This window comes from Leucoraja erinacea, chromosome 14 (assembly GCF_028641065.1).
Source record: "Leucoraja erinacea ecotype New England chromosome 14, Leri_hhj_1, whole genome shotgun sequence".
Classification (NCBI taxonomy): Eukaryota; Metazoa; Chordata; class Chondrichthyes; order Rajiformes; family Rajidae; genus Leucoraja; species Leucoraja erinaceus.
In genome coordinates, this window is record NC_073390.1 from 44,421,372 (window position 1) to 44,444,288 (window position 22,917).

General features: G+C 42.0%; 1 protein-coding gene across 8 annotated transcripts in view; it reads left to right on the forward strand.

The window, feature by feature from the left end:
• The window catches only part of lekr1 (leucine, glutamate and lysine rich 1), a 111,252-nt gene that overhangs the window by 44,105 nt on the left and 44,230 nt on the right, over nucleotides 1-22,917 (forward strand). For 7 of the 8 annotated variants that reach the window (XM_055646293.1, XM_055646299.1, XM_055646298.1 and 4 more), the window contains 4 exons: nucleotides 373-587; nucleotides 5,303-5,422; nucleotides 5,987-6,162; nucleotides 17,765-17,950. In XM_055646293.1, the coding sequence (XP_055502268.1) occupies nucleotides 373-587; nucleotides 5,303-5,422; nucleotides 5,987-6,162; nucleotides 17,765-17,950 (697 nt within the window). Of the gene's footprint in view, nucleotides 1-372; nucleotides 588-1,089; nucleotides 1,227-5,302; nucleotides 5,423-5,986; nucleotides 6,163-17,764; nucleotides 17,951-22,917 lie in introns of those variants that run through there. The other variant, XM_055646301.1, reaches the window with a different exon arrangement.

Genomic DNA, 22,917 nt, shown 5'->3' on the forward strand with positions numbered 1-22,917 from the left:
TTTTGACAGCAATGTAGTAGTTTCATGTCTACCGTTATAAAAATGAGCTTTCTTTAAACTACCAGATTGTTTAATTTATTTTTATTTGAATTCTCCAGCTGCATTGGCTGTGGTTTAACCTCCAATCTCTAGATAAAAGGTCCAGGAATCTGGCAGTTAGTCCAGTCATTTAACCACTGGACTGCTACTGAACCTTATAATGTAAATGTTACAGAGGCTTGTTTATTAACAGGTGCACCAATACTTTCTGAGGGAATGTTATAAATAGAGTTTGTTCATTGTGGGAAATATATTGAAAAACTGCATGTACGTAAACAGTGCCACATGTATCCTGATGGTAATTTGTGTTATACTGTTCTTTACTTACTTTAGATGCCCCAGAATGAGACCGTTTGTAAATATTGTGGAGTTAGTTACCTGATACATCACGAATTTAAATTAATGGAAGAAAAATTAAAAGCAATGGAAGCAGAATTGGAATATTACCGTGACAGTGTTGTTCGGGAAAAGAAATTGCAAGGAGAACTTTATTCAATAAACCAGTGTGTGGAACAGCTGAAAAATGATAACGGAGAGAAGAACGAACGGTTGGTACAAAGGTTGCACCATGGTTTCAAACAAGGAATGTAGAACAGCACAGCACAGGACAGGCCGTTTGGGAAAGATCATCTGTGCCGACCATGATGCCGTTAAACTAATCTCTGCCTGCACGTGATCCATATGCCATCATTCCCTAAATATCTATGTACCTCTTTTAAATGCCACTATGATGTTTGCCTCCACCACCACCTCTGGCAGCATGCTCTAGGCACTCATCACACTCATTTGTTGTTGAAAAAAAAACTTTCCTTGCACATCCCCTTTAAACTTTGCCTCCTCACCTTAACGCTATGCTCTCTAGTCTTTGGACATTTCCACGCAAGAAAAATGGTTCTGAGTGTCCACCCTATATATGCCTCTCATAATTTCATATCATTTCGACTATCTTAACATTTAAAAAAAATGTCTGCTCTAATGATCAATACATTAGAATTGTATTGTTATAATTTTTCCCTTTCAGCAATCTGTTGTGCATTGTCCCTTGCCTAGAATATATTCTGTACCATGGAGACACAAGAGACTGCAGATGCTGGAATCTGATGCAGAACACAAAGTGCTGGAGTAACTCAGCGGATTAGGCAGCATCTCTGGAGTACACGGATAGGCGACGTTTTGGGTCGAGACAGGTTAGGGGGATTTGAGATTGGTGATGTGTGGATGGAGGCTAGAGATGAAAAGGGGACAAAAGGAGACAAAGATATATACCTCGCACTCCCCTCCCCCCCATGTCCTCTTCTTCCCCCATGTCCTCTTCTTCCCCCCCCCCCCACGTCCCCTTCCCCTCCCCTTCCCCCCCCCCCCCCTTCCCCCCCACATCCCCTTCCCCCCCCACATCCCCTTCCCCCCCACGTCCCCTCCCCCCCCACATCCCCCCACGTCCCCTTCCCCCCCCCTTCCCCCCACGTCCCCTTCCCCCCCCACGTCCCCCCCCCCCCCCTCCCCCATGTCCCCCTTTCCCCCCACCCCCGTTCCCCCCCCCCCATCCCCTTCCCCCCCACGTCCCCCCCCCTCCCCTTCCCCCCCACGTCCCCTTCCCCTCCCCTTCCCCCCACATCCCCTCCCCCCCCCCCCCCTTCCCCCCCCCCACGTCCCCTTCCCCTCCCCCCACGTTCCCCCCCCCCTTCCCCCCCCATCCCCTTCCCCCCCCACGTCCCCTTCCCCTCCCCTTCCCCCCACGTCCCCTTCCCCCTCCCCCTTCCCCCCCACGTCCCCTTCCCCCCCACGTCCCCTTCCCCCCCCATGTCCCCTTCCACCCATGTCCCCTTCCACCAACATCCCGCCCTCTGGCTTCACATTTTGCTCCTCTTCTCTCTCTTCTCCCTTTTGTCTCCTTTTCATCTCCAGCTTTTGTCCACCTTTCTGCCATTCAAACCTCCCTCGCCACTATCCACCTATCACTTACCAAGCTTTGTCCCACTCTCGTCTCTTTTCCAGATTTCTCGCCGTACTATAGTCTAAAAAAGGCGATGAGCCAAAACATCGCCTATCTAGACCCTCTAGAGATGCTGCCTGACCTACTGAGTTGCACCAGCACTTTGTGTTCTCTATTCTGTATCATAATTGTCATCAATGCTGCAATTTATTTGGGAAAGACAAATCATGCCTTTGACTCTCTCATTATTTCTACTAAGTATTTGGTAACTGACAAACATAATTCTGCGTTTGTCATATTTAACCATTAGTTTGCACTGCATTTAAAAAAGCATTTATTGGGGAAGAAATATACAGTGCCGTAGTTACAAAGCTAGATAGGTCAAAGCATTTCTAAATGATAACAGATAATATTTTGGATAAAATAAACAGTGAGTTAGTAAGACTTTACTCTGACTAAATAAATACATTAACCTCCTCACTATCAATAACACCATCAATTTATAGGTCATCTGCAGTTACTGATCATACTTTCTACATTCATTTCCAAATGATTAACATGTGTGATAAACAGTGAAGGTACCAGCATTGGTTCCTGTGGCACAAGAATCTAATTAGACGAGGCTTTGAATTACAATGGAAATCTTCCACCATCAACCTTTCTCTCTGATAGCCAAGCCAACTTCAGATCCAATTTACCAACTTGCCTTGGAACCCAAGAACTTCCACTGTTTGACTAGCTTTATGTGTGGGACCTTGTCAGGTCTTTCTGAAGACCATGTAAACGACATCACCTCTATTTCCCTCATCCAAGTATTTTGTTATTTCTTCAAGAAACTCAGTTAAATTAGCCATAAGGGATGTCCCACCAAAAATGCCACACTGACTAACCTTGGGCAACCCAGCTTTGTAAGTGCAGATTCATCCATTCATTCAAATTTTTCCCCATAGCATCTGTACTGACCAGCCTGAAATGACCTGACTTATCCATGCTGCCCATCCTAAACAATGGTATCACATTTGTTCTCCACACCTTATGTGTGGCCACTCGAATAAAGTACCATTCATTCATTCAAAGATTTAAAAATCTGTCGGGGTCCCAGTAATCTTTAATTTCACCTCCCAGACGCTACTAGGATGCATCGCTACAGGATGTGGGAATGAATCCATCTATATGCCTACCAAAACTTCCTTTTCCACGTTTATATGGTCTAGGGCTAGGCTATCCCTGTCGCCCACCCTGAGATTAGCATCTACATTTCTTTCTCCTTGGTCAATACAGATGAGACCTATTCATTGATTAATTTATTTAAGTCTTCTAATCTTTGATGTTTGAATCTTTTTCACTTGGTGATATTAATATTAACTTACTCTAATAGATCATTTCTCATAGGATTGTTGATTCCATTGAAGTGAGCTTATTTTATAAACACGGGAGATCTGTACAGATACAAATTCTGCAATGTTTTGATACTGTATCTACTCATGAACATACATATAAACATAAACGTTTTAAATACTAGCAGACACACCCATTCTCACTGTATCTTAGGGATGGTTCAACCATAGACACCATTCTTGCAAGTTATAATCGATTCCCTAAGAAGAAAGGAAAAAGAAGAAAAATTCAACCAGACGCCGGAAGAAATTCCATGAATTTCCTCTCCGAATCCTTAAATCAATCAAACGCAGCAGAGAACCATCGAGAGGAATTTCACATAGATTACACCATATGAAACTTCGACGAATTGTAGAAATGACCGAACTTGGCCTTACCTGGTGTAAAATGAATGGTTTCTAAATATTTATAATTGGCCTTGAAGCTGTAAACTGAAAGACTTCATACAAATACAGTTATATTTCAAAAGTGACATGATCATATATTCATAAATTCTAGGAGCAGAATTAGGCTATCCGGCCCATCAAGTCTACTCCACCATTCAATCATGGCTGATCTATCTTTCCCTCTCAACCCCATTCTCCTGCCTTCTCCCCATAATCCATGACACAGTTACTAATCAAGATTGTTCTTGTCATTATTGTCAAGTGTACCGAGGTACAGTGAAAGACTTTTTTGCTGCGTGCTATCCATTCAGTGGAAAGACTATGCATGATTACAAATCAACCCCTGACATCCTTACTAATCATCAAATTGTTAATCTCTGCCTTAAAAATATCCATTGACTTGGCCTCCACCGCGATAAATTCCACTGATTACCAACCTCTGATTAAATAAATTATTTCACATCTGCTTTCTAAAGGTACATCCTTTATTCTGATTAGAAACAAATCCAATGATCTATATCAAATTGAGTATTGCAGAAGTAAAGTTTAATCATGCTAATAAAGTATAATGTACAGGGCAGTACAGTGACACAGTTAGTAAAGCTATTGCTTGACGGCACCAGTAACCCATGTTCAAACCTGAATTCCAGCTTGTATTATACATTATCTCTATGATGTTGTGGTATTCTCCAGGTTGTCCACTTCCATCCCATGTCCTAAAAATGTGTGGATTTCCATGTTTAATTGGCCACTATAAATTGTCCATTGTGTGTAGGTAATTGGCAACATTTGGCAGGAATAAAATGGGATTAGTGTAAATGATAGTCCATGTGGACACGATGGACCGAAGGTCCTGTTTCCATGCTGTTTGACTGTGACTTTGTGACTCCAAAGTTCCAGATACACATGAAATTGCAGTCAATTTAGGAGGCTATCATTACCTGTCACACAACATGGTATGATATGGTGTGAATCAGTGCTTTTAAGAGGTTAGCCACTGAAGGCACTCACAAAATTGTAAGCTGAACACAGAGTTCTGGCAGAAGTCATCAGGTCAGGCAGCATCTGTAGGGGGAATGGACAGATGACATTTCAGGTTTGGACCCTTTTTCAGATTCATTGGAGTAAGGGGGAGAAAGCTGGAGAGGAGCGGTGGGGGTGGTACAAAGCCTGGCAAATGACAATTGGATACGGGTGAGGGGAGGGGGGGGGGGTTAATCGGAAGACAGACAGTGCGCGATAAAAGCTAGAGGTGAAAAGGAGACAAAAGGGTGTTCGATAAGAAGAGTGAAAAGGTGGAGGGAAGGATATGGGTAGACAGTGGATAAAATGAGAAATGGGGTATTCAGGAATGGGACACGTGTGAGAAGGAGGGAAAAGACCATGATGACGGGCGTGGTGGGAGAAATGTGGTAGAAAGAGGGGGTAGAGGATTAGTTAGCATAAGTAATATTTAAGTTTAGTTTTTAAAACATAGACATACAGTTTGTTCAGAATATTCCATCCTTCTCCATCTTTCCTGGTGTTTTACTATTACTTTTTTCAGATTGAACGTCATGAGTGGGCAACTAGCGACCAAGCAGAAAGAACTGGAGGACTCGCTTCTGAAAACGGAGGTCATTTCAGGCCAGCTAATCGAAGCACAGAGCCAACGAAAACTTTTCAGGTAATAAAATCTGTAAAACTGCGTGCAGTTATTAAAATATGGGAAATTAAAACATGACTGAAGTCCACGGTACCATTGTGTTGCCTGAAGAATCCATGGCATGTGAATAAATAATCAGGATAGCATGACAGGAAAAAGGCAGCAGATGGTTCGCAACTGTTTGGCTGTTTTGAACCTTTCATACAATTATAATGTCCCAGCAAGCATGCAGATTCTTGTGGTTTACAGTGGATAAAGAGGATCAAACGGAACAGGTGACACATTGCATGCTCATGGCATCAGCACAAATAATTAAAAGCAGCAGTTTCCTCAGTGAAGTCAAAGTAATCGTGTGGGTTCATGGACATTTATTTTTGCTATATAGTCGCAGCCCATATTTTCACTTTAAACGTACTGGGATTGAGGTTTGCTTCAGGTGGGAGTGATAAATTCCTTAGGCGTCGACTATTTGACAACATCGAGGTTGTGCGATTGAGTTTAAATTAGCACCACGTTAAAATCTGGCCTAAGTAAATTAACATAAAGGAATCCGCCTTTGATCTGAATCAATATCATATTTCGCAGGGAAAGAACAAAGCGGCAAGGACACGTTGTGGAGCAAGCTGCCTCTTCCCTTCATGGAATAAAGATTGAGCTAGCTAAGCTTAAGGAGGACGTAAGGGGCAACTTGGCGATATGGGACCCTTTCAGCAAAACTCTGGCGCACTGCCTGAAGGTCACAAACAGTTCTGTACAGTTGGGTGAGTGCAATGTTGTTATTGGTTCAAAAACAGAAAATAGCGGTCAGCATTTTTTTATACACCATATTTTATTAGTGAAATAAATTTAACAAAAATGGATCATTTTAATTTCGAAAATATACCCTTGAGAGTTCCCTGTGCAAGTGCTGATTTAATCCTTTTTCTTCAATCAGGGAATGTTTTTGTATTGAACTTGCAAAATTAGCTAATATGTTGTGAGATGAAAGCCCTGCACCGAATTTATAATTACATTTGTATTTGCTTAAAGAAAGTTAATATGAAGTCATACAGAAAAAGCTGCAGTCATAAGGTCATAAGGGATAGGAGTAGAATTAGACCATTCAGCCCATCAAGTCTACTCCGCCATTCAATCATGGCTGATCTATCTCTCCGTCCTAACCCCATTCTCCTACCTTCTCCCCATAACCTCTGACACCTGTACTAATCAATGATCTAACCATCTCTGCCTTAAAAATATTCTTACTTTGGCAAATAATTCTACAGATTCACCATCCTCTGTCTAAAGAAATCTCTCCTCATCTCCTTCCTAAAAGAATGTCCTTTAATTCTGAGGCTATGACCTCTGGTTCTAGACTTTCCCACTAGTGGAAACATCCTCTCCACATCCACTCTATCCAAGCCTTTCACAATTTTGTATGTTTCAATGAAGTCCCCCCTCATTCTTCTAAACTGGGCGAGTAGAGGCCTAGTGGTGACATTCTGTAGGTTAACCTACTTATTCCTGAGATCATTCTTGTAAACCTCCTCTGGACCCTCCATATCCAGCACATCCTCCGATATGGTGCCCAAACTCAGTAACTCCACGGGTCGGACAGCATCTCTGGAAAAAATGACTAGGTGACGTTTCGGGTTGAGACCGTCGCTTTTTGTGGTCTCGTAGTGGTCCAGACTCAGTTTTTATGTCTATCTTCAGTTTAAATCTGCATCTTCAGTTCCTTCCTACACAAAATGAAGTTATGTTGTTCCTTACGACTTTTGTTCCATTGATATTTTTCACTTCAATCTGAAATTGCTAAATGTTGGCAATGCTACACAACATCAAGATGATTTCAAGTCCCTCTGCCGTGTTTGCATCTAAAAATAGAGAAGTAGTAGAGAAGCAGTAATCATGCAAACAGATTTGAAGCATGTCGCTTGTGTCTGCCTGCCTGAATTTGCAGATCGGATCTTTGACCTGGTGACCAGAGCGCCAGTGGGAAACAAGCAGGGTCCCTGTTCACGACTGTAAATTGGATCACTAGTAATAATTATGGTGACAATACCATTTTTATCACTTTGCTTGGTTTTGCTGGAGGTTTGTGCTGTTGTTCATTAAAAGTGGGAACAACTGGAGGTGCTAGTGGAGAACATTTTTAGAGATAACTTCAGCAGGACTGTCAAAGTCATGTGTAATGCACAGTGGTGTAGCTGGTCGAGCCGTTGTCTCAAAGCATCAGAGACCTGTGTTAGATCCTGACCTCGGGTGCTGTTTGTGTGGAGTTTGCCCATTCTCCCGATGACTGCAGGAGTTTCCCCATGGTGCTCTGGTTACTTCCCACATCCCAAAGATGTGTGAGTTTGTAGGTTATTTGGCCTCTGTAAATTGCCCCTCCTGCGTTGAGTGAGTGGATGAGAAAGTTGGATACGTTTGAACCAGTGTGAATGGGTGTGATGATCAGTATGAACGTTGTGGGCCGAAGGGCCTGTTTCCATGCTGTACCTTTCTTTCCCTCCCTCCCTCCCTCACATTGGGAACTCGTACTATAAAAACAAATTACAGGCCCATAAGTGGCTGAAGGGATTCTCATCCATTAAACGTCTGATTTTAGCACATCATTGTCATTAAGTCATCTTGAGACTAAATTGCAAACCAGATCTGACATTTGAAAATCAACTATGTATTGTAGACATTTGAGAATGTTAAAAGTAGTGAACAAAGGAAAAAATCCAACTAGCTACATCTGTGCCAATATACCTGAGTACTTGGAGAAACATCAGAGCCACTGTGGACAGTGTGGCTGCTTCAATGCCATCTACAACAGAGTCTTGAGTACCAGCTCTTTCAGCTGTGAAGATATTATGTAGATTGACACAAAATGCTGAAAGGAATAGGCGACATTTTGGGTCATGGCTCTTCTTCAGACTCTTCAGAGTTAGGCGAAATGTCACCTATTCCTTTTCTCCAAAGATGCTGCCTGACTCCTTGAGTTACTCCTACATTTTTTGTCTATCTTCGGTAAAAAACCAGCATCTGCAGTTCCTTCCTCGACATATCACGTTATGGATTGAAAAATCATAATGTTGAGTTTCAGTCAACAGATATCGAGCTGCCTGTTATAGAAGTGAGGAAAATTAAATAGGTTTATCTTATTTTTGTTGTGCCCTAAAAATCTTCTGAACCATGTGAGACTAAGCAAAATAGCTGATGGTCTTTTGTTGATGATCTCGATGAAGTGCATTCATGAGACAAGTATATTATGAAACAGGCCTGTGACCACTCATGTGTTGAATAATAAAGATGAAAAGAAGTGAGGAGCAAGAACATTAAAGGTAGACAAAAATGCCGGAGAAACTCAGCGGGTGAGGCAGCATCTATGGAGCGAAGGAAATAGGCAACCTTTTGGGTCGAAACCCTTCTTCAGACGTTTTGACCTGAAACGTTGCCTATTTCCTTCGCTCCATAAAGCTGCCTCACCCGCTGAGTTTCACCAGCATTTTTGTCTACCTTCGATTTTCCAGCATCTGCAGTTCCTTCTTAAGCAAGAACATTAATGTGCGATTCCTTAAAACAATAGTTAGATCACAACTAAAATGATATGTACAATTCTGGTTACCACACTATTGGAAGAATAGTACTGTTGAAGAAGGTACAGTGGAGATATATGATGATGATGATGCCAGAGCTTAGGAAATATAGTTGTGGCTGTGGTTGTGTTGTTTGTAAAAAATAAGGGAAGATTTAATCAAAGCGGACATTATTATGGCAGGCCGAGAAGAAACGAACATGAATAACACAAAATGCTGGAGTAGCTCAGCTGGTCAGGCAGCATCTCTGGAGAACATGGATATGGTGATGTTTTGGGTCAGAACCCTTCTTCAGACATAATTTCCTCAGCAGAAGACTTAAATTACTAGGGGATATAGTTTGATTACAAAGGCGATTGGAGAAAAGTAGAGAAATTATATCTCCAAAGAGGGTTCATGTGTCTAAAACTGAGTCTGTAGGGGATCAATGTAGAAATCCTGACTTTAGATGAGTGCTTCTAAATCTGTAGACATAGATTAATATGCAGAATAATAGGTTTGGGTAATTTCGAGGAGACTGATAGTGTGAGCGTATGATCAAAATATTCTCATAATAGCACATAAACCTTGATAACTGACCTTTCATACATTTTTAAATATCTACTAAGAATATTGTGAAGAATTTTCAAGTTTTTAGTTCTGGTTTCAGCCTCTCCACTGTGGTTGTTGATAACATCTGAAAAGTTCCAACAACTTTGGTTTTTATTCCAGAGTTCCTACATCCTGTTGGGTTTTTGTTTCATTACCTTGCCAACTCTGATCTGTACCCTTTAACAACCATTACCAGTGTTCCCTCCACTTTCCCCCTCTCTGCAACTTAAAATATATTTGTTGTTTTTGGATTTTAATGAAGAGCCCTTGACCTGAAATACTGACTGTTTATTTCTCTGTCCATGATACAGCTTGGCCTCTTGAATGCTTCCAGTATTTTCCAGTTTTATTTCTTTACGTAGTTAATGTGTACAAATTTCCCTCACTTGAAAAAAATTAATTATTGTAATATAATCACTACTCATTTACTGACTTACAATCAACTTAGTTATTGATCATTTGTGCATATTGGCACACATTTGGAGTTATAGACCTGTACAGCACAGAAACAGGCCTTTCAGCGCATTACATCCATTCCCAACATTTGTCCATCATTTGCTTGCATTAGGTCAGTTTCACAAGAACATACGAAAACAGAAACAGGAGTAAGCCATCAGACCTTTCAAATTGTCTCCGTCATTTAAGGTGATCATGGCTTATTATTGCTGGCCACAACTCCTGTTATATGCCATTTACCCACACCCCTCTACTCATCGATCTATTGAATATTTACCCAAGTCCATGGTAAGTATTTATAAAGATTCTAGCTTCCATCTGCCGTTGGGGCAGCGAATTGCAGAAAACACCACCCTCTGTGAGAGAAAATGGTGTATGTATTGGTCTAATCTTGTGGTTAAGTCCCTCGGATGGTATTCTCCAACTTGTGAAAACAACTCAACTTCTATCTGGTCAATTCCGTTTAGGATCTTATCCATCTTCCATGCTTTGCCTATTTGTGTCTGTCTAAATGTCTCTCAAATGTAGTATCTGGCCTTATCACATCCTCTGGCAGTGAATTCCAGTTATTGCCCACCCTAAGTATAAAAAAATAAACCTATCTCCTCCAACCCCCCTTAAAGCTCCTTCCTCTAACTGTAAGCCTTTGCTATCTTGTTCTTGATACCATCTGCCATTGGATAAAGATTCTGACCATCTACCCTATCAATTAGCCTCATTTTATATACTAAGTCAAGTTCCTCCTTAACCACCTTCAATCCAGGGAAATCAAATGCAGCCTGTTCAATCCAATCTTTCCCCATAAGTAAAGTCCTCCAATCCAGGCGACAATCTGGTGAATCTCTTCTTCATTCTCTCCAGTGCAACCACATATTTCCTTTAGTGCAGTGACCAGAACTGCATACTCCAAAATCCAAAATCAGTATCACAAAGCTCAAACGTAGCCCAAAATGATTTTTTTTTTTGTATTAATCAGAATCTTTTTATACATCCTCTACAACATTTTACTTGGCAAAGAGTTATCCATATCAATAGAGAATGTAAGCAAGTTGCAAGCTTAAGACTAACAAATTACAGGTGGAGCTAACAGTGTCACCAAGCAACATAAATTGAGCAAAGTATGAGTAGGAAGGCACTTGCAGATCACCGAAGTTAGACACAAAATGCTGGAGTAACTCAGTAGGTTCAGGCAGCATCTCCGGAGAAAAGGAATAGGTGGCGTTTCGGGTCAAGATCCTTCTTCAGGAAAAATATGTGGTAGCTTTGGATGTCATTAGTCTGAACCAAGCCTTCAAATGATAGTGATGCTGCTGCTGCTACTCGAGAGATATCTGTTGCCCAAATACTCCAAAAGCAAATGCCTGTTCACCACGTACAACAGATTAATCAACTGCAGTTTTCTAGATGAAGAACGGTTGCAAATCTATGAGTCTTTGGGTAGGCCACATTTGGAATATTGCACACAGCTCTGGTCACCCCATTACAGGAAGAATGTGTGGAGAGCCCTGAAGAGGTTTATCTTAATGCTACCTGGATTGGGTGGTATTAGTGACAAGGGGAGATTGGACAAACTTGGATTGGTTTTTTTTTGGAATCCCAGGGGTTGAATGGAGGCCTAGAAGAAGTCTAAAAAATTATAATCGGCATAGATAGGGTAGACAGTCAGAATCTTTTTCCCATGGTGGAAATGTCAAAGATAAGTGGACGAAGATCTCAGGCGAGAGGGGCAAAGTTTAAAGGAGATGTACGGCACACATTTTTATTTACATAGAGGGTGGTGGGGGCCTAGAAAGCATTGCCGGGACTGGTGGTGGAGGCTAATACGATAGTGACATTTAAGAGGTTTTGAGATGGGTTCATGGATATGCAGGTAATAGAGGGATGTGAATCACGCAGGGAGATAAAATAGGTTTATCATGGCTGCATGTTCGGCACAGACATTGTAGGGTGCTGTATTCTATATTCTATGTTATGTAAGCTAGGTCCACTGACTAGTAATTGTAATATATCTAACAAATTACAGGTTTCCCAGAAATGGCAAATATTCACTCCAAGAATCTTTGCGATGGAAATAATTTTTTACTTAATTTGGCGAAATGTTGTTCTCTATAATGAATGAAAACATTGGCAACTGAATGTCATAAACTGGTCCAAGGTGCATGAAAACTGGTACAGTTAACAGTTTTTCTGATCAGGTTAATGTGAAAGAGTTGTGAAAGAAATAACTCAGCTATTTAAAGTGAAAGAAAATCTCATTGAATGAGTGACTTGTTTTTCTTCCCACAGATTTGGCCTGACCTGCTGAGTATTTCCAGCATTTTCTGTTTTGTGTTGGATGAATGATTTGTAAGTTTCAGCTTGAATTCCCAACTTGTTAAATTAAGTGTGGTTTGCTTTTTGCATTACTGCACCCTTACTGGGAGAGCATTGACTAGCTTTCAGGGGTTATGGGGAGAAGGCAGGAGAATGGGGTTGAGTGGGAGAGATAAATCAGCCAAGATTGAATGGCAGAGTAGACAATAAACAATAGGCAATATGTGCAGGAGTAGGCCATTCGGCCCTTCGAGCCAGCACCGCCATTCAATGTAATCATGGCTGATCATCCCCAATCAGTACCCCGTTCCTGCCTTCTCCCGATATTCCCTGTCTCCGCTATTTTTAAGAGCCCTATCTAGCTCTCTCTTGAAAGCCTCCAGAGAACCCGCCTCCACCGCCCTCTGAGGCAGAGAATTCCACAGACTCACCACTCTCTGTGAGAAAAAGGGTTTCCTCGTCTCTGTTCTAAATGGCTTACTCCTTATTCTTAAACTGTGGCCCCTGGTCTGGACCCCCAACATCAGGGACATGTTTCCTGCCTCTAGCGTGTCCAAGCCCTTAACAATCTTATATGTTTCAATGACATATCCTCTCATCCTTCTAAACCAGTGTACAAGACCAGCTGCTCCATTCTCTCAGCATATGACAGTCCCGCCATCCCGGGAATTAACCTTGTAAACTTACGCTGCACTCCCTCAATAGCAGGAATGTCCTTCCTCAAATTAGGGGACCAAAACTGTACACAATACTCCCGGTGTGGTCTCACTAGGGCTCTGTACAATTGCAGAAGGACTTATTTGCTCCTATATTAGATTCCTCTTGTTATAAAGGCCAACATGCCATTCGCTTTCTTCACTGCATGATGGACTAAGTTGCCTAATTCTGCTCCTATCACTTATTTACTTTGGTAGCAACTGATATTCCCTGTGAAAATTAGGGGTTTAACTGCACCTTTTGCTAATTTAATTTTTGTATAATAAACAGGTCTCTAGAACCTAAAGGGCCTGTCCCACTTTGCCATCATTTGCTCCTCATTTACTCGTCATATGTAAAATAGGTCGACACGTCGTTATGCGCGATGTCGCGCACAAATCACAGATCATTCCCTCTGGTGCACGTGATGTCATTAGAATGCCCTGCGGCGTGCAGCGAAGCATGGTTACGCACGGTGACGTAACCATGCGTCACCACGCGATACACGTGAGACGTTGGGACGTCAGGGTGCGACGCCAATGCGTCAGCGTGCGTACCCAATGGATCAGGGTGCTCACGTGATACGTCATGCAGGTGGCGCGCGAGGATTTCGTGCAGCATGAAATCGTGGACGCCGCCTGATACCGCACGCAACTCCATACTCCTCCACACCTCTCCATGTGTCCGTCCCGCGCTACGCACGCGCTACCTGTTTGTCACAACGCGACAACCACATTTTTGGAGGTCGTGTAAATGGCGCGCAAATGACGGCCAAATAGGACAAGCCCTTAACAATTTTGTTAACCAGAGAGACTCATTCATGCAGAGATCAGCGGTTTACAACCTCATATCTGGCTGCTACTAAAGTTAATATTCAGTTATTGTAATGCAGATTTACAAGTTGCTATCACTTTGTTAATAATTTGATATCAACAACCTGAGTTGTGACAAAAAAACAAACAAAGTACTGGAGGAACTTACGATAGGATTAAACTTTATTCATCCCCAGAGGGAAATTGGTCTGCTAAGTCACAACACACAACAAGGTACACGAACACTTGAAAATAAAATTAAATGAAAAGTGAGAAAAAACAGAAAAAGACAAGCGACTGTTGGCTGACTGCCGTATGCACAGCGCCTTAACCAGAACGAACGAACAAACAAACAAACAAGATGGTCAGACTTAGACAAAATCTGACTTAGCGGGTCAGAGAACATCTGGAGAAGGGGTGTATCCTTTAACTGGGATACGAATGTATGCTCGAATGTAGAAACAAGGAACTGCAGATGCTGGTTTACACAAAAGGACACAAAGCACTGGAGTAACTCAGCGAGTCAGGCAGCATCACTGTTGAACATGGATAGGTGACATTTCGGGTTGGGACCTTCTTCAGACGATGTGCGAACCAAAGTATGTTCTTTGGTTAAGATGTGCTTTGATATAGACAATAGACAATAGGTGCAGGAGTAGGCCATTCGGCACTTCGAGCCAGCACCGCCATTCACTGTGATCATATTGGAACCATGTATTATATACAGGGCTTATTTGCACTGTAGAATTTTGCACGTGTAACATCAAAACTAATGTTGTATGCCATTATTTGTCACCACATCCAAAGACCTCACTGTGCATATATGTCATACACTAGTAAGACCTGGATTAAAATTTCAGAAGCACGCCAATAGTTGTCAAAGTATGTGATTTGGTTTTCAAAAATATTCTGTTGTTAGGCCATAAATACTGGCTGCATGATTTAATTTCTTATTCACCATGTGGTATTTCCACTTGGTCAGCATAATTCAATTTATATTAATAACTGAAATACATTTTTTCAAGTCTGTATAGAATTTCAACTGGCCATCCAGAGGTAGATAGAGTGGGTGTGTCTTTTTCCGCAACTTTGCACGTTTAAGGCACATAATAAAAAACGTTCCAGAGCTCGTTATATGATAAGAATTTCACAAAAATTATGCTTTCAAAACAAGCACACTCCCCTCAGCATGGTTATTCCGTTTCCACAAGAATTAGGTCCAGATTTGACAACAATCTTGAGTCCAGTCACGGTGGCAAGAGATGAGGAAGATGTAGTCAGTGGCAACTTATTCTTCATCTGGTGCATCATGCACAAAACGTGTGACGTAAAGGAGAAAATAAATGGGAAATGAGTAGGTAGATTAGAGAGATTTATTAAGGAACAAAGATCTCCAAATTTGGCCTTCTTCCAGATTGTGAGACTTTTGCATTGTACCCATTCAAACAAGACTGCACATGACAATAGTTTGAATACTACATTCAAATTTATCCTTCTCTATTTCACCTTGCTCAGATTACAGGAAGTACGCACATTTTAATATCCTGTTTCCAGTCAACCTTCCTATTGCTTCCTGACAGTTAATTAACATTGTCGGTTTTATACGGCCTAGAATGTCAAACAATTTTGCGAGCATTGGAATCTGTTTGAGCAACGTTGTCTAAAATGTCTGCACGGCAGGTGTACAGATACATGTCGGGAGCTTTTATATAGGAAATATAGTTTCATGTTTTTGCTTCTTTGGCACTTTCACCTGTATGTGTTATAGAGTTGTACAGCAAAGAAACAGGCCCCAGAGCCCCTTGTCCATGCTGATCTCTTTGCCCATCTACACTAATCCTGTATATGTGTGTCCCCACACATCAACACACGAGCTGAGTCATGATCACGGTTTCTTCACATATATTCTTTGTGGATAATTATTTTTTACAAACCAGATGCCACATTACGAACAGTGGCACAGCCGGTAGAGCTGCTGCCTCACCGCGCCAGAGAAGCGGGATCGATTGTGACCTTCGTGCTGTCTGTGTGGAGTTTGCATGTTCTCCTTCATGGGTAGATTTCCCTTGAGCGTGGGTTTCCTCCGGGTGCTCTGGTTTCCAACCACACCCCAAAGACATGCGGGTTTGTGTTTTATCGGCCTCTGTAAATTGTCCCAAGTGTGTAGGATGCGAAAATGGGATTACATAGAAGTTGTGTGTACAGGTGATCGATGGTCGGCGTGGACATGATGGGCGGAGGGCCTGTTTCCATGCTGTATCTCTAAACTAAACTAAATTAGGAATACTTATTTGTCATAATTCATGAAAGGGATTGGAGAACACGGCATATTTAGATATTTGATCTCAGTGATTGTGAGTAGACACTGAAACAATGGTAAATAATTACTTCTGTTTCCTGCCAATAAAGACCATTATTCTAGTACCTTCTTTCTTAGCAAGAAAGGTAAGCCACTGCACGTTGCCAATTGATCATTTCTACAAGGAGTAGGGTTGGGGTACCTACTTAAGACAAGTCAAGTTTATTCGTCACATACACATACGAGATGTGCAGTGAAATAAAAAGTGGCAATGCTCGCGAATTGTGCAAAAACAAACAAACTACAATCAGAATGGAACAGAATCACATATTCACATATTACATATTTGTGGGACGGAGTGAAGAAAAATTACATAGAAACATAGAAACATAGAAATTAGGTGCAGGAGTAGGCCATTCGGCCCTTCGAGCCTGCACCGCCATTTAATATGATCATGGCTGATCATCCAACTCAGTATCCCGTACCTGCCTTCTCTCCATATCTTTCTTTACTGCATGCAGGTGCAGCAGGCAGTAAAGAAAGCGAATGGTATGTTGGCTTTCATAGCAAGAGGATTTGATTATAGGAGCAGGGAGGTTCTACTGCAGTTGTACAGGGTCTTGGTGAGACCACACCTGGAGTATTGCGTGCAGTTTTGGTCTCCAAATCTGAGGAAGGACATTATTGCCATAGAGGGAGTGCAGAGACGGTTCACCAGACTGATTCCTGGGATGTCAGGACTGTCTTATGAAGAAAGACTGGATAGACTTGGGTTATACTCTCTAGAATTTAGGAGATTGAGAGGGGATCTTATAGAAACTTACAAAATTCTTAAGGGGTTGGGCAGGCTAGATGCAGGAGGATTGTTCCCGATGTTGGGGAAGTCCAGGACAAGGGGTCACAGCTTAAGGATAAGGGGGAAATCCTTTAAAACCGAGATGAGGAGAGCTTTTTTCACACAGAGAGTGGTGAATCTCTGGAACTCTCTGCCACAGAGGGTAGTTGAGGCCAGTTCATTGGCTATATTTAAGAGGGAGTTAGATGTGGCCCTTGTGGCCAAGGGGATCAGAGGGTATGGAGAGAAGGCCGGTACGGGATACTGAGTTGGATGATCAGCCATGATCATATTAAATGGCGGTGCAGGCTCGAAGGGCCGAATGGCCTACTCCTGCACCTAATTTCTATGTTTCTATGTTTCTATGTAAAAGGAAAAAAACAGCAATTTTAAAAAGACACCACATAACAGTAAAATGGTACAGTAAAGTTAGTCCCTGGTGAGATAGGAGTTTACAGTCCTAATGGCCACTGGGAAGAAACTCATCATCCTCTCCGTTCTCACACCATGGCAACGGAGGCGTTTGCCTGACCGTAGCAGCTGGAACAGTCCGTTGCTGGGGTGGTAGGGGTCCCCCATGATCTTGTTGGCTCTGGAGTTGCACCTTCTGATGTATAGTTCCTGCAGGGGGGCGAGTGTAGTTCCCATAGTGTGTTCGGCCAAACGCACTACTCATGGAACCTTCCCTGGATTTGTATGAGCTGATAGATCAAACTGCATTGAAGCAGGATTGAGGATGAGCAAAATGGAAGGTGCTCTGACAATAGCATTCTGTTTATTTTTCTATATTTTCAGAAATGTTTGGATTGCAAGAAAGCGTTAAGAAATCAAACGAGGAGGTTGATGCTCTTCAACATCAAGTAAAAGAACTGCATCTTTCAACAAGTACGGTTGTATCACAAACCCAACAAATTAATGACTTAGCACAGAAGAAGTCCTTGCTTCAAATCAGATGTCATGAGTTGCAGGAGCATGCACTCGGTAAGTGAAAATGCAGTGAAGAATATTGACTTTGTCATGTTAGATGTATCTAATTTTTTTTTTTTAAACGGCATGCTTAAGCTGAAGTCCCAGTGCTGTAAGGTCGTAGTGACCAGCAAACATTTAGTGTAATTAAGCATACAAAGAATTCCATTTTGATTTGCGGTGCCTACATGTTGGGGGGAAAAGAAATGACAGAATTATGTTAGAATAGTGGTGTTATGCAGCATAAGAATCACTTGCATGGATCAAACTCTAGTTAAACGGAGATGTATTTTGTTACCTACCTCAATGAAGAAGGAAGGCTCGTTCACCTTGTATCTCGTACCTTGTATCTTCTGAAGAGTCCACCAGGGACTATACTGGAAGTTGGACAATTTTATACTGGACAATTTTTACAGTTATCAAACCAATTAACCTACAAATCTGTACGTCTTTGGAATGTGGGAGGAAATGGAAGATCTTGGAGAAAAATCAAACAGGTCACAGGGAGACCAGGTCCAAACTCCGTACAGACAGCGCCTGTAGTCGGGATCGAACCCAGGTCTCCGGTGCTGCATTCTGCTGTAAGGCAGCAACTCTACCGCTGTACCACCGTGACTGCGCCACCGTGACCTCAAGGGCATTCTACAGACTCTCCTTAATGACATTTGTGCATACATTTTGGAAATGAGGTATAATGATCCGCTTATATACAGAGATTCAGCTATCATCTCTAAGCCAATGTGAAGCAAAAAGGTGCATGATCATCATCTTCTGGCATCAGTCTCCCCGTATAATAATTATACGTAGACACAAGGAACTTCAAAAAAGTTTACAAAAAAAGTGCTGGAGTAACTCGGCGGGTCAGGCAGTATCTCTAGAGAACGTGGATAGGTGACTTTGAGGTTAGGACCATTCTTTGGACTGATTGCAGTAGTTTCAGTTATTGTAACATGTACAGATGCAGTTATTAAAGCTTTTGTTGCAGGCTAACCAGTCAGCAGAAAGACGATACATGATTACAATCGAGCCATCGAGATACATGATAAAGGAAATAACGTTTAGTGCAAAATAAAGTCTGGTGAAGTCCGATTAAAAATAGTCCAAGAGTCTCCAATGAGGTAGATGGTAGCTCAGGACCGCTTTCTATTTGTTGAGAGGATGATTCAGTTGCCTGAGAAGAGCATTGGGGGAGGGGACAAAGCTGGAAGAGAGGTGGGGGCGGGACAAAGCCAGGCAGGTAATAGGTGGGTACAGGTGAGGAAGGCTTTGATTGGAAGCTGGGTGATGGTCATGCAGCACAAAAACAGGCCCTTCAGCCCAAGTCGTCCATGCTGACCGAGATGCCCCATTTGTCTGTATTTGGCCCAATGGAGTCGTATGTGTCTATGAAATCCCAACGAATATTCTATTTACAAGACTACTTTTTTTGTAAAAGTTATTCCATTTCCAAAATACATTCTGATAATAGTAAGATGGAAAAACGGTGACCTTTGCTATGTGCAAATCTTTGCTTTGCTTTCTCAAACTGCTCATGTTTTGGTTCAAACTTCAAAAATAGTTTTGTTCTTAAACAAGGCGCAAGGCGTACACTAATGAAAAGTTGTTTTGTTAGCAGCTGTTTAAAATAGGAAATGATTCTCCAAGGTTATCGGTTTGGCTGGTTTTTATTGCGAAATTGATTTACTTCTAAGCTGGTCTTTGTAATAAGAGGATTCACATAACACTGCATTGTTGCTTCTGGTCTTGGACCCAACCCAGTGACTCTGTCCTCGCAGCTGTTTGGCATTTAAAGCAGGCAGTGTTTTATGCAAAATATTATTGAAAGCCCCAGCCAGACCAGGGCAACTTGCCCTGCTACTAGGATCTAGTGCACAGAATTTACAAATAAGAATTTGATCCAAGTACTGGTTTTAGGGTCAAGGCCAACGTAGTCTTGGTAACAAATTTCCATCACTTATGAGCTACACATGCAGGCTGCAGCAATTTTAATTTAACGTCATACTTATTAGCTTACTTCTAGGTAAAATTCATTTTAAAGCAGGATAACCAAAACATGCAAAAACACTTGCTGTGCATTTACTGCAAGTATATTCATTTATGCTGCAATTTAATAATAACAAAAGGCTGGCTACTATCAGCAGGTTGGATAACATCTGTGGAAAGAGAAATAGAGCTAATATTTTGGGTTAAAAGTGAAATATTGCAGTGGGAGTGGATGAGGGATGGTTAAGGCAGAGTATCTGTGAGAGGAAAAAGCCAGGTTTGCCATCATCAGTCTACTCTGCTATTCAATCATGGCTGATCTATCGACTTTCGGCAAATGCTGGGCAACGGCAGCGAGCCGCACGGCACTTCCGGCCACGCGATCGCATTGTATTAAATGCGTTTTCGACTTATGAGGCTTATCGGAACGTAACCCAATCGTAGGTCAAGGAGCAGCTGTACTGTCCTGTAATAAGATTAATGAGAGTGGTGAGAGAAAGAGAGAAAGCAAACAAATGGCCATGTAACGCTGTGAAATGCAGTTCTTCGCCACAAAGGCTGCAGATGTGCTGCTTGATTGCAATCATGTGTTGCCTTTCCACTGGCTGGATAGCACGCAGTAAAACAGCTTTTCACTGTATCAAGGTACATGTGACAATAATGATGATGACAATCTTGATTAGTACGGGTGTCAAAGGTTATAGGGGGGGAAGGCAGAAGAATGTGATTGAGAGGGAAAGATAGATCAGCCATGATTGAATAGCAGAGTAGACTTGATGGGCTGAATGGCCAAATTCTGCTCCTAGAACATGAAGTTATGGTAATAAACTTAACTAAGCCATTGCTCTTGTGGTTCCAGTTTCAGCAACGGCTCTGATCTGCAAGCAGACAGCTCCATAAGCAGCGACCTTGGCCTCATGCAATCAACATTTTTTGTACTCACTGTCTCTCCCCCTCCCTTTCTGCAACGTGTAATTAACTTGCTTTCTCAGTACATCATCAAATGGGGGGATCATTGACCTGAAATATTATTGCTGTTTCACTTTATACAGATTCTGCCATATTTATTTCCAGCATTGACTTTTGGATTGGCATAAAAACAAGTATGAAATGGAAGAATATGGATTATATGCAGGCTACTTAGAGTTGGTGTTGGCGTTATGTTCAGCACAGATATTGTTGGCTGAAGGACCTGTTCTTGTTGTGTATTGTTCTATGTTCTATCTGCAGTTTTTGATTTTCACTTTCTATATTAGTAACCATAGTTTATACTAAAATAGTATCTTTAAATTGTCTTACATTCTTTAAGGGAGGAATGGGAATGAATGGCGGGATGATGTTTACATGATTCCTTGGATTCAATCTTGGATTGAATATGGGATTAGGACATACAAGAGACTGAATAACCATAGTGGGTCCAACAGCATCTGTGGAGGCAAAGAGGTGGCCATCCTCTCAGCTCCAGACCCTGCATCAGGACTGAGTGTATTGAGGAGAGATAACCAGTATGATGAGATGAGAGGGAGGGGTAAGGCAGGAGTTTAGGGTATAGGTGGAACCAAGTGAGGGGGATGGTGATAGGTAGATGGAGCCAGGTCTGACAGGGGAGGGGAGTGTTTGGAGCTAGTGATGGCGGACAATAGGTAGAAACAAATAATGGGAGCAAAAGTGGACAAATGGAGCCAGGTGAGGGGAGGGGAGCGTGGTGGTAGAGACAGAGACTGGAAGGAGATAATTTGTTACATCTATATCTGTGGTGTCTTACTTTAATATATCTTTGTGCTGTTCCAGGCCCCTAATTATCATGGACATTACCGTTAAATTCAGAATTTTAACTTGTGGGCCCTTACAGTCTTTATCCATAACTATTTTAAAGCTAATAGACAGTGGTCACTGGTAATAGACAGTGGTCATTGCACTCAAAAGGCTCACTCACACACACTTCAATCACTTGCCCTTCCCAATTTCCTTAGAGTAGATCAAGCTTTACAAATTATACAAATGGAGGGGAACAAATTCACAAATATTTCACTGAAGCAGATGCTATTATGTCTTTTAAAAGACATTAGAACAGATATATGGACAGGGTGTAGGAAAGGATGTAGAGAGACAAGTCCAGTGTGCCAACCTGGTTGCATAGATGAGGTGGGCCGAAGGGTCTGTTTCCATGCTCTGTAGCTGTACACTGGATGAGTGAGTCGGGTGAAGTGAATGAGGCTGTCAGTAATATTTAAGACCCATGGCTTTAGAAATAGTAGTGTAGACACTATCAATATGAATAGGATTGGAGGAAAGTTTAGGAAATTGAAGAAAATCATCAACATTTTTTAATTAGAAATGGAGAGTACTTCAATTGAGTGGGTATGGAGTCAGCTCAGAGCGGCCACAGAAGGGGAGTGTGGTTGGCCATGAGAAACCCATGCAGCTTAGCCTAATGCAGAAACATTTATCTGTTCCTTGCAGTCATTCTCACTTCCCTTCAACTCTGGAGCCCAGAAAATGGAGCCAACTAGAATGGAAATAAAATCTTGGGCACTCCCTACACTGTTTATTAAAAGCAGAAGTTGCAAGCAGATTGGCGTTGGGTTTTCAGATTTTTAATTTCTCCTACCCTACTTTGTCCTTGTTCATCTCTGGGTAATGCTGTTCGTTCCCGCTATCTAGAAGGAAGTCGTACTGAATTCTCATTAAACCCAATCAATGACTGATAAATCTCGGTAACCGCTTCTGGCACCACACATAGGCAGACGAATGTCAAGGCCCTGGGGTGGCTATGGAAGAAATGAGAAACTTCATACAACATAAAATAGAGAACACTACAGCATTAGGACAGGCCCTTCAGCCTGCAACGCTGGTGCTGAACATGATGCCAAGATCAATTAATCTCCTCTGCCTGCATTTGATCCATATTCCTCCATTCCCTGCATATCCATGTGCCTATCTAAAAGCCTCAAACACCCCCATCGTCTCTGCCTCCATCACCACCCCAATATGCAGGG